The sequence below is a fragment of the Rhincodon typus genome, chromosome 30 (genome assembly GCF_021869965.1).
Source record: "Rhincodon typus isolate 14 chromosome 30, sRhiTyp1.1, whole genome shotgun sequence".
Lineage (NCBI taxonomy): Eukaryota > Metazoa > Chordata > Chondrichthyes > Orectolobiformes > Rhincodontidae > Rhincodon > Rhincodon typus.
In genome coordinates, this window is record NC_063361.1 from 31,292,958 (window position 1) to 31,305,815 (window position 12,858).

Consider the following 12,858-nt stretch of genomic DNA (forward strand, 5'->3'; position numbering starts at 1 on the left):
GTTTGTGCTTTCTTGTACCTTGGAGTTTATTCTGAAATTCCAGTTGAGCAGACTGTGTGTAAGCTCACTTATCAAGAATGGAGGTGATAAATTGACAGTGTGGTTTGCAACCTCATCATGGAGAGAAATAGGAAGAGGAGTAGACCATTCAGCCCCTCGGGTCTTTTCCACCATTCAAAGCAATCATGGCTGATTTGTGGCCTAGATCCATATACCTGCCTTTGACCTATATCCCCTAATACCTTTTGCTTAACAAAAATGTATGTATCTCAGATTTAAGGTGAGCTTGTATATCCCAGCATGGATGGACAATGTGGCTTCTATCCCTTAGTATGCATGAATGAACACCAGTTCTGTATCACACAGATACTGTACCCCAGTACGGACACGATAGAAAATAAAAACCGCAAGATCTGCAGATGCTGTAAATCAGAAACACAAACAGAAGTTGTTGGAAAAGCTCAGCGCGTCTGGCAGCATCTATGAAGAGACATCAGCGTTAACATTTTGGGATTACGGTCAGCACGGACTGGTTGGACCGAAGCGTCTGTTTCCGTGCTGTGTGACTGTATGACTGCAAAAGGTAGCTCACTGGTTATAAAATCTTTGGGACATTCTGAGGATGTGAAAGGTGTACTTTTTTTTTAAAAAGAAGGGATAAAAGAGAAAGCAAATAAAATAGCGTGGTAGGGAAAGCTTTTATGGGAAATCTACAATGTTTGAGAATAATGCTTGGAAGTCAGAGGTCTTTTTGCAGTGCAATTAAATCGGCACACTCGTTTGCCAAGTTTATTGCAAGGAAGTTCTAAGGGGTGGTAGCGATAGTGTTATTTTCTGTTACAGCATCAGGCACAGAATGCTGGAGAAAGTCAGCAGGTCTGGCAGTATTTATGGAGAGAGAAAAACAGTTAATGTTTCGAATTAGTTCAGAAAAAGACATACTGGACTCGAAACGTTAACTCCCCTTCTCTCTCCAAATAAGATTCGCTTCGTTTCTCCAGCATTCTGTTTATTCCGGATTTTTAGCATCCGCAGTAATTTTACTTCTAATCTGTTACTTTGTAAATAAAACATTTGGCTCCATTTCTGGAGTTACAGCTGATATTTGGAACTCCTTTTCAACATCCCAGCTTTAAAGCAGTGCAGCAGTGCGAGTTATTGAAGTTAAACCGATTGAAAGTAAATGTTGTGAGAGCCGCTTCTTACGTGTGACATTTGGGGGGAAAAGGATATTATCCAGAGGAAACATGTAGCAGGTTTTGAACAGCTTCATTCTGATGGATTGCCTGAATGAAATATTCAGCAGCTAAGATTGGCAGGTGGGTTTCTGAAGCGGGTTTGGATGCTTTTCTGGTTGGGAATTGGATAAGAAGCGGTCTGGATAGTTTCAGGTATAATCCCCACATCCTCCCTCTCTCTCCGTCCCACTTTGTCTTCGTGTTATGCTGAAAGTCTGACAGAGTGTGGCGTGCTGTGCAAGCTCCGCACAGTTTTTAAACAAACACACAGCCAGAGAGAGAGAGAGAGAGGTACAAATATAATAGGCAGCCACAGAGGGCAAGAGATAAAGACCGCGAGATATTCCCAACATCAAGTCTTCCAGCAATCCCTCGCATCTGTTTCTAATGGACTTTGGACGTAAAACTCTGTTATAGGTGGGAGCTGAGGGAGCATCGCCCTCGCTCAGTCCACCCTCCGCTTCCAGGAGACTGCCTGCCGTTTTCAAAACACTCCCGACCGGAGCAACAACATGGAATTAGGCACTTTCTTCCTTCTGTACTTGCCTTCAATACTTGGCAAGCTGGAATCTGCGGAGCTGACAGGTAAGAAGCAGATTCTCCTCTTCCCCCTTTATCTATTTATGTCATTCTCCTCCCAGCCTTACCAATTGCAAACTGTGAATTGCTGGGTATTTTTTTTAAAAATTCTATCTCCCTCCTGAAATATCCAGGGCAACATTTCTAGAGATGCTGCTTCAGGGAACAGAGCAAGCTTCCGGGTTTAGGGTGTTTTTCTTTTCTCTTTCTCATTGCAAACACGCTCTGCAGTACAATTCATCTCAAATCTTATTACCAAGCTGTCTCGTTAATATCTTGGTGTCCTGTTTTCATCCCTAGATTCAGCACTGAAGCGATGGCCTGCTTATATTATTATCAGTCCGGTCTCACGCACACACACACTGAAAAGTTGCTGTAAATGTTAAGGGGAACACTCTGCGTGCAAAGCAATTTGTAGCAAAACTGTGAAAGATGCCTTTTATTTTGTTGTGGAAGCGCAAGACACTGTTTATTGGAACAGCCGGTGTGGTTTGCAAAGCGATAGAGGGCTGGGAAGATATTTATCTGTTTGTGTGGGTTTTGGGGGTGCTGGGAGGTGAATACACGAACAATATTGAAATAAATGGTCTTAAAGCTGCCACGACCCGCAGCTGGGAAACTTGGCCATTTGTGTGAACGACGTGAGAGAGATGAGACAAGCGAGGATGATGCCTTAAAAATTCTGATCAGGCAGATAACCGTTCTGAATTGTGTCTGACAGCGCTCCTTTCCTAACGTCGCTCAAAAAAACCCCCATCTGTATCTCCTTCTCGCACCCATCTCTCGCCGTGCTATAGCTCCCTAGGATAGTTCTCTCAGCTATATCCTGTGAAAATGCAGGCTAATTAGCACTGCACACACGAGGCAGCACAGCCTTGCCAAATCGGAGGAAGTGTGCTCATTAGGAAGTGAGGGAGCAGCAATGAGGAGGATTCAGACGAACCAGTGGCTTGCATCCTCATTTCATCCTCTGTTGCTTGGGTGTCCAACCAAGTTTTGTGTAAACAAAAGAAAACACAGAAATTACTGGAGAAACTCAGCAGGTCTAGCAGCATCTGAGGACAGAAACAGAGTCTCAGGTTCAGTAACCCTCCTTCTGAGCTCGTTTGTTTTTATTAACCCAGAACAGTGGCCAGCATACATCTCAAACTATCAACAATTTCTTTGGGAGCCCAGATTGATTTCATTCTTCATCAGCCAGAGAAAGCACTTCTCTCCCTCTCAGAATATTCTAGAGCATTTTGCAGCCAAGGAGGCATCTTTTTTGAAGAAAAACTAAAATGCAGCAGATGCTGTAAATCCGAAATGAAAACTAAAACTGCCAGAGATATTCAGGCAGTGTCTATGAGAAAAGAAAGTGTTAACATCTGAGGTTAGTGATTTCTTTCATTTAGTGGTAAAGCTGTGATATACCCAGCTGGACTCATCTGTTCCATTTTTTTGGCACTGACCATACAGCACAGAAACAGATCCTTCCGTCCAACCAGTCCATGCCAACCATAATCCCAAACTAAACTAGTCCCACCTGCCTGCACTTGGACCATGTCCCTTCAAACATTTCTTATTCATGTACTTATCTAAATGTCTTTTAAATGTTGTAACTGTACCCAAATCCATCACTTCATCTGATAGTTCAATTCGACACATGAACCACTCTCGTAAACAAAGTTGCCCCTCATGTCCTTTTTAAACCTTTCTCCTCTCACCTTAAAAATATGCCCCCAGTCTTGAAATCGCCCACCCTAGGGAAAAGAAACCTGCCATTCACCTTATCTATGCCCCTCATGATTTTATAAATCTCTATAACGTCCCCTCTCAAACTCCTATGCTCCAGTGAAAGTCCCAGCTTATCCAGGCTCTCCCCATAACTCAAATCCTCCAGTCCCAGCAACATCCTGGTAACTCTATTGTGAACCCTCTCCAGCTTAATAATATCCTCTTACAGCAGGGCGACCAGAATTGAAAGCAGAGAGTTGTATTTTTAGTGCTTGGTTAAGGGATAAATATGGCACAAGAGATGTCCTTTGTTTTAAAACACTGCCAGCAGATTTTTCACATCTAACTGAGAAGGCAGATGGAGCTGTGGCCTCATGTCTCATTCAAAAGATGACACCTTGACACTGACCCAGTGCTGCCTTGGATTATCATTCTGGGGTTATGGGCTCATTTTGCTGGAGTGAGAATTGAACCCACAAAAGCCCAAGGCAGAATAAAGTATAGGATGGAAACCAGCAAAAAAATGTCTGCAGGGCTTTGGGGGAAGAGTGTGTCAGTGTGAGAAAACGCCGCTCACAATGTAATCTCCTCTACACTGGGCGGGATGGGGGGAGGTGGGCTGGTGGTAGTGGGAAGGGTGGGTGGGTGGGGGGGGGGAACATAGACTGGGTGACCACTTTGCAGACCACTGATGTTCTATCCATAAAAATGACCCTGAGCTTCCTGCTGCCTGCCATTTTAACGTACCACCGTGTTCCCTGACCGACATCTCTGCCTTGGGCTTTCTCCAGTGAAGCTCAGCGCAAGCTGGAAGAACAGCAGCTCATTTTCTGCTGGGGGACTCTACAGCTTTCAGGACTAAGTATCAAGTTCAATTAATTTAGGGCATGAGCACTTTCTTCCATCTCCTTACCCCAAACCCCACACACCAGGCCTTGTCATCACATGGGCTGTTACCACACACAACCCGTGTCAGACACTACTAGTCCCCATTAGCAGCTACTTATTCTCCCAGGCTGACCTTTAGCCATTCCTTTGTCTGTCTCTGGGCTCCATCTCCACCTATGGTTTACTTCTCAATTCCTCCCCATCTTCAGCATATATCAACCTTTTCCTAGCTACGATCAGTTCTAAAGAAGGGTCGCTGGATCTGAAACATTAATTCTGCTTTCTCTCTCCACAGATGCTGCCAGACCTGCTGAGTGTTCCCAGCAATTTCTGTTTTTGTTAGAAATGCTGATCTGTCTAAGGGTAAACCAGACCAGCTCTGGAGCTAATAGAGAGCTGATGATGCCCATTGGTACTTAAGCAGTGGACTCTGAGGGAATTTTCTGAGGACAGGGGTTCAAATCCCACCATGGCAGCTGTGATGTTTGAACTGATAGGGCTTTTGTGGTACAGTGGCAGTGTCCCTACCTTTGAGCCAACAGCCTCAAGTTTAAGTCACACCTGTTGCAGGGGTGTGTACTAACACCTCTGCACAGGTTGACTTGGAAAGTGGAAGGGGTCATGGTAACTGAGCCTCTCCCTTTTCCGTGGATACGTTTGTGCCCAGTGCCCTTGGAGAAGGAACATGCGGTGCCCACTGATATGCTCAATGTCTTTAGACAAAGCTGGGCACCAGACTGGGTGGTTTGCTTGACCTCCTTTCTCCAATTCCATCTCTCCCTACCTCTCCCTCACCTTTAATGTCTTTGCATTGCCCTTAACATGCTTTGCATACACATTTATAAATTGGGACATGGTTGAATTGCTGATGGTGGTTAACAGAAGCAAACTACCATGGGTGATTCAGTAGGATCTGGGCTCAAGTCACGTCTGCTCCAGCCACATGCCATAACACATTTAAACAGGTTGATTTAAAAACTACATAGCTGGGGTTCTTACACTGCTCCTGGTCAGATTCATAAGTTGTAGAGATCTACAGTACACTAGTGGCCAGTGTGTTAGCAGTTATCGGATAAATGGCTACTGAAGTGATTTAGTGGTGAGTCTTCCAAAATATAAAAAAAGCAACTGGGTTCTTCGGAGTGGGTCATGAAGTGAGTGTATTATTCCTCTCCCCTCCCTCACTCCATATGATTTTGATTTAATTGCAACCCCTCCTAACCTGTGCTTTCCCCTCCCCTTTTCCTGTTTTTGTAGTTCCTACACTACTGCTACTCGGTACAGCTTGTACTCTGTTTGTTAACTTGGCACGTTTGTAAAGTAAGAGAAAATTAGGTACTTTCCTTATTTGATTATTTTGGTGCTTTGTCAATGTTGTTGTGGGTTTATTTATATATTTTAAAAAGTGAAGCTGGGCTCTTCGGTGATTGGGTTATTTGATAAAAGACCTGGCTTCTTCTACCAGTAGCCTCAAAGCACTTAGTGGCATCAGGCACTGCAGGGCTGGGAATGCATCATTTCCCCCAATAATCATAAGACCATTAACTACAGGAGCAGAATGAGGCCATTCAGCCCATTGACTGATCTGCCAAATGATCATGGCTGATATGTTTCTCAACCCCATTCTCCTGCCTTCTCCCCATAACCCTTGATCCCCTTACTAATCAAAAACCTATCACTATTATATACACTCAGTGACTTGGCCTCCACAGCCCTCTACGGGAATCATTTCCACAGATTCACCCCCCTCTGGTTGAAGAAATTCCTCCCCATCTCGGTTTTAAAGGTCATCCCTTCCCACAGAGGCTGTGCCTTTGTGTCCTAGTCTCTCCTATGAGTGGAAGCATCCTCTCCATGCCCACTCTATCCAGGCCTCTCAGTATTCTGTAAGTTTCAATCAGATCCCACCCCCCTTCATCTTTCTAAACTCCATCAAGTTTGGACCCAGAGTCCTCAACTGCTTGTCATATGACAAGCTTTTCATCTCCACGAACATTGTTGTAAATCTCCCCAGACCCCCCTCTGACAACAGCAAATCCTTCCCTAGATATGGGGTCCAAAGTAACATCATCTTCATTTAGTTCACCCCATCCCCAAAAAACCACCTTGTTTCCTCCTTCCTTGATTTTCCTTGTTCTTGGCACACAGCCCCTGATGGACAGTATCTGTAATTTGTTAACTGGGAGAATTGGCGGTGGGTATATTTTACAAACAAAGGAGCTGGATTCTCTGAGTCTTTAACCATAGCTGCGTAGTTAAGTGTATCAGGTAATAAATTTGGCTGCCTGCACATATTAAAATCCTGGCTCCCCCCACCCATCCCCACAGTGTTTACCCACTATTTTGATATTTATTATTAATATACTGCTCTGGGTAAGCAGTGATTGTAATTTATTCACTGAATGTTTGGCTAATTTGATGATGAGTTTCTTTCTTTGAAAAAGACAGGGATCTTCCCTCATGGGATGTTGGCTGCTGGACAGGGAAAGGGTCCAGAAGGGGAAGGGGAAAACGGGTGATTGTACTCAACTATGGATTTACAATAAAGCCTTTGTAAATCTCTGAAAATCTTTTGCTGCCCAACTCAACATATGCATATATAGGCATATAAATAGCGTGGACCTAATTAGATGGTTCATTTAAGTAGCCAGCACAGGCACACTGAGCTGAAGGACTGGTTCTGTGCTGTCAGATCTCACATTCTTATTAGAATTTTCCATTTCCTCAGTTACACTGCGTACATAATTTACCAGATTCTGCTGGGCGAGCTCTGTGTGTGGATGCAGGTTAAATATAAGGGGAGTTGTGGCTTAGAATTCCAAAGGAGGGGCATGTTCGAAACCATGATCACCCGGACCCCAAAACAATGTATTTCAAAATGTCAAATTCTGACAAACTGTTAATGTGTGCAGCTGTCTCCTCTGGCATAGAGAACACTCAATCCTCCTTTACTGTTAGGCAGTCTAGATGCAAATACCCACCTTCAGTTGCCTGTGCCACATACCAACAGTTGAATGAAGTTTCACAGAGGGAGGAGACACTAATGGTTCAGTTAATGATCCATGCTAACTGCTCTTAGCATGACGCATTGTGAAAAGTCTTGTGTTTATTATTTACTTGTGCTGTTTAATTTGCTCTTCGCAGGTCTGTACTGATGATTTATAAACATACGGTTTTCCGGCGTATATTTTCTTGCGGCTGATTTCACCCAATTTTGTGACCCTATTTCAAGGAAATGAAGGAATTAAAGCTGAACTATCAGTGGGTTTAAACACTCAGGTGGCTCTAATGCATGAAGGCAAATGTACATCATAAGAGGCACAGAGACCTAATTAAAACACAAGGTGAACCAGAGCTGAGAAAAGATAAAGAGTAGACATTAATAAGTACAGTCACATTCACATCGTAGAAACCCACAGGATCCTGACAGACTTTTTGGAGGAGGGTTGAAGATTTTGTTAAGTGTGGATTATCAATACAGTAAAACTGAAGCCAAGTCGTGTTGCTGTTGGCATACTGAAATAAAATAAATCGCTGGAAAATGCTCAGCAGATCTGACAACCAGTATGGAGAGAGAAAGTGAGTTAAGATTTTTGGGTTGAAGGCCTTTTCTCAGGTGTTATTACAAGAGTATCTGATTTGATATGGATCAGATATTTTCTCCTATTGGGTTTGATGCTCCATCTTTTTATGGCCTTTTCCTTTATATTGCAGAGCGATCCGGATTAGTATTATTACAGCATACACTGCCATTCAGGTGAAGACCTGTTACTAGCATCTCAAAGACAATAGACACAGGTGCTACAATCTTGTGAACATCATGGAATCTCTGCAGTGTGGAAGCAGGCCGTTTGGCCCATTGAGTCCATACTGACCCTCCAAACAGTATCCCACCCAGACCTACCCCAACTCCTGTAACACTTCATTTCCCATGGCTAACCCACCTAGCCTGCACATCCCTGGATATGATGGGCAATTTCCCACGTCTAATCCACCTAACCTGCACATCTTTGGACTGTGGGAGGAAACCGGAGCACTTGTAGGAAACCCATGCAGACGTGTGGAGAATGTGCAATCTCCACACAGACTGTCGCTGGTGGGTGGAACTGAACCCAAGGTCCCTGGCACTGTGAGGCATCAGTGCTAACCACTGAGCCACCGTATCCCCCATTCCCCCCAGAATGGTGAGGTCACAGGCCAGTGCAACCAAAACCTCTGTTATATCTGTCAAGGTGTAACCTTATATCTAGAGATAGTATGATGGTAGCCATGTTATTGGGCTAATATTCAAATGCTTGGCCTAATATTCTGGGGACATGGGTTCAAATTGCACAAAAGTAGCTGGTGGAATTTAAATTCAATTAAATAGTAAAAATCTCGAATTAACAATCAGCTTCAACAAAGGTATTGTGATCGTTGTAAAAAACCATCTGGTTCATTAATGTCCCTTAGAGAAAGAACCTGTTGTCCTGACCTCAGTCTGGTTTATGTGATTCCAGAAGACACATCCATGTAGTTTACTCTTAACTGCCTCTTGGAAATAGCTGTATAAGCCACTAGGTTCATAAGCAATTAGGCACGATCAGTAAAGGCTAGCCCTTCCAGCCACATCCCCGGCTCATGAAAGAATTAAAGTAAATTTCTTTCCCTCCTGGATCTGCTTCCTCTCTGCCCTGTGCTGTCTCGAGGAAAGAGAAAAAAAAAACCCACAGATCAATTTAGAAAAATAAAACTCTGACTATTTGCTCTCCTCTCCAAGGTACAGAATGGCCTGGACAGAGTGGATGTTGGGAAGATGCTTCCATTGGTAGGACAGTCTAGGACCCAAGGGCACAGCCTTAGAGTAAAGGGAAGACCTTTTAGAACGGAGATAAGGAGAAACTTCTACAGCCAGAGAGTGGTGAATCTATGGAATTCACTGCCACAGAAGGCTATGGAGGCCAGGTCATTGAATACATTTAAGACTGAGATAGATAGGTTCTTGATTATTGAGGGGATCAAGGGTTACGGGGAGAAAGCAGGAGAATGGTGTTGAGGAACTTATCAGCCATGATTGAATGGCGGAGTAGACTCAATGGGCTGAATGGCCTAATTTCTGCTCCTATGTCTTATGGTCTTATGTGGTTAAACGGGCTTGAAGAGTGAGCCCAGTGTGCCATGTGAATGTCCCAACCATTCTCCGAACTCTCCCAGCTCAGTAAATATGGTCTTGCTTGTTTCACCCACCATTTGAGGGATTAAACGTAAAAGAATGTGCTTTTTGTTTTGCCCCCTGAAGTATATTAGAACTCCTGACAGTATGGAGTTAACATCAGTTGAATTGTGGCGATGGATTCAGGCCATATTCATACCTTTACCAGTAGTTACGTCCCACTGGGGAGGTGATGGCCTAGTGGCAATGTCACTAAACAATTAATCCAAAGACCCTGTTAATGTTCTGGGGACCTGGGTTTGATTCCTAACATGGTGGAATTTGAATTCAATTAAACAATCTGGAATTTAAGAGTCTCATGGTTAAAACATTAGGAAACTGTTGTCAGGATAAACCCACCTGGTTCTATAATATCCTTAAGGGAAGGAAGCTGCCATCTTTTCCTGGTATGGCCCACATGTGACTCCAGACCCACAGCAATGTGATTGACACTTACCTGCCTGTTGGGCAAATAGGGATGGGTAATAAATGCTGGCCTAGCCAATGATGCCAACATCCCATGAATTAATACTTTAAAAAGTTTATTTAACTTTAAGAAGGGTCAACACTACAAGAAATCCTGCATTTCTATGGTGCCTTTCAAGATGTTCCAAATCATTTTGCTGCCAATTAAGTACTTTTGACATACACCATCTCCATTCTATAAATCCTAAACGCAATCTGGTGCATGGCTCTTTTAAGAAATCTATCTTCGAAGCTTTCTTTGGAAAAGGAGTTAAGGGTGTGTGTTGTGTGTATATCATAGATTGTTGCCTGGTTAGCGATACATTACATGCGTGTTATTATTTGGGTACCAATGCAGTATTAACTGAGATTTTCAGGACCAAAAACAGATTGTAGACCTCAGGACTGGCTTCATTCAGGCCTTTCTGGGGCTCCCATGAGACTTGGCAACAATGTTGTAGCTAATATTCTCTTGGAATCCATCCTTTGTTTTTGCAAGCTAGCTAAACAATGATTTTCTTTTTGTCTTTCGATCTATCATGGATGGTGTGAGAATTATTTTTGAATGCGGCCAGTTTAGGTTGTAGGCACAATGAGAATCATACTCAGCCTAACTCACTCAATAAAAGCATTTCTGATGAAGGGTCTAGGCCCGAAACGTCAGCCTTCCCGCTCCTATGATGCTGCTTGGCCTGCTGTGTTCATCCAGCTCTACACCTTGTTATCTTAGCCTTAATTGTGTCTACAGAGGTAATCCTGCCTTAGGGTGTTTGCCAATTCCATATCTTAGACTGCTTTATTACGCAGCTCCGAAAGCTTGTGATTTTAAATAAACCTGTTGGACTATAACCAGGTGTCGTGCGACTTCTGACTTCCTCCAGTACTTTACTGTCAGATGCTCTGTTGCTTATCCGAGACACTAAACCTCTTGGGTGGATTTAAAGGACCCCGTTCTACTGTAGTGAAGCAAAACCCTGAAGTAGATGAATCACAAAAAGTTGTGAGGCAGGTATCACAGTGGTCAGGAATGCACACGGAGTGCTACAATTTACTGTAGGGAATAAAATATTTAAAAAGGCAGAAGTTTTGCTATCATTGTACAGAAATCACAAATGGCATACTCTGAATGCTTTAGGCCTCCTTATTTAAGAAAGGATATAAATATGATAGAAGCAATTCGGAGAAAGTTCATTCGGCTGATACTTTGGATTGAGGTTATCTTGTAAGTAAAGGTTGGGTAGGTTATGCCTGTGGCCATTGGAGTTTAGAATAACAGTTGATCATATTGAGACATATCAGATCCTTGTCAGGTTTCAATGCTGAATGCATGTTCCCAGTGTCTAGAACTAGAAGATACAGTTTCAAAATAAGCGGTTTCCCATTAAAGATGGATGTTTTTTTCTGAGTGTTGTGAGGCTTTGAAACTCCCTTTGGCAGAGAGCAGTGAAGGCAGGATCATTGAATATTTTTAAGGAGAAGACAGGAAGATTCTTGACTAACAAGGGAAGTCAAACACTGATGGGCGAAGACGCGAATTTAGAGTTGAGCAGAGCAAACTTGAGGGGCTGAATGGCCTACTCTTGTTTCCAGTTTGTTTTCATATGTTCATATGACCTGATCATTGCTGTGTGTAAGCTTGCTGTGTGCAAATTGGTTGCTATGCTATAATGGTAACTAAGGGTGAAACTTATGGTATTTTGGCTATGTCAGGTTTGTTTAGTTTCATGGAAGATTTTTTGCCTTGGGCCCTAACGTGATCTCTCATCATATTTTACCACAGTCACCTCATCAACACCGATCCCACCTCTACCGTGCACCTATTAACAGATTCTAGACCCATCCTATCACCCACTGATCCCAGAACACTACGTCACTCACTAGATATCAGCTGAAAGACCACCGTCCCCTGCACCTGCACCATCTTTAAGAGGCTGTTGTGTGCCCAGACCAGCACCAGCATTCCAAACCTGTTCCTGCTCATTGAAGGACAAGCTTTCCAAAGATGTTGGAGAAGGGGGAAATGATGGTGCAGTTCTCCGTCTGAGACCTGGAGCTCCTGGTAGAAGGGGGTAGAGCAGAGGAGGGTCGTCCTCTTCCTGAGGGGCTTGCAGGGGAGGCCAGACTTCCAGACCCTAGCATTCTGTCTGTCAGTGCCTTGGCACAGTCCAGAGGAATGGCCAGCAGTGCCCCAAGAATGTCCATGATAATTACTGCCCATGTCCGGATGTATTGGGTAATTCTCCCTTGTCGGTTATGCCTGGGAACTGCACTGCTCTAAGACACTACTAGGGTTCAATTTTACACTCATAATTTGCATGTAACTAATACTCATCAGGCATCACAGACACACACACACAGACACACACACACACACACACACACACACACACACACACACACACACACACACACACACAGACACACACACACACACACACACACACACACACACACACACACACACACACACACACACACACAATCACAGGCACACAGACACACACACACAGACACACACACAGACACACACACAATCACAGACACACAGACACACACACACAGACACACACACAATCACAGACACACAGACACACACACACAGACACACACACAAAGACACACACACAATCACAGGCACACAGACACACACACACACACAATCACAGACACACACACAGACACACAAACACAATCACAGACACACACACACACACACACACACACACAATCACAGACATACACAATCGCGCGCACACACACACACAATCACAGACACACAAT

At 43.7% G+C, this 12,858-nt stretch overlaps 1 protein-coding gene across 2 annotated transcripts in view; it reads left to right on the forward strand.

Moving 5' to 3' along the window:
- The first annotated feature begins 1,520 nt into the window (after positions 1 to 1,520).
- Positions 1,521 to 12,858, forward strand: part of LOC109935240 (plexin domain-containing protein 1-like) — a 268,940-nt gene continuing 257,602 nt past the window's right edge. For both annotated transcript variants that reach the window (XM_048614603.1, XM_048614604.1), the window contains exon 1: positions 1,521 to 1,823. In XM_048614603.1, coding sequence (XP_048470560.1) covers positions 1,751 to 1,823 — 73 coding nt within the window. In that variant the 5' untranslated portion in view covers positions 1,521 to 1,750. The remainder of the gene's footprint in view (positions 1,824 to 12,858) is intronic.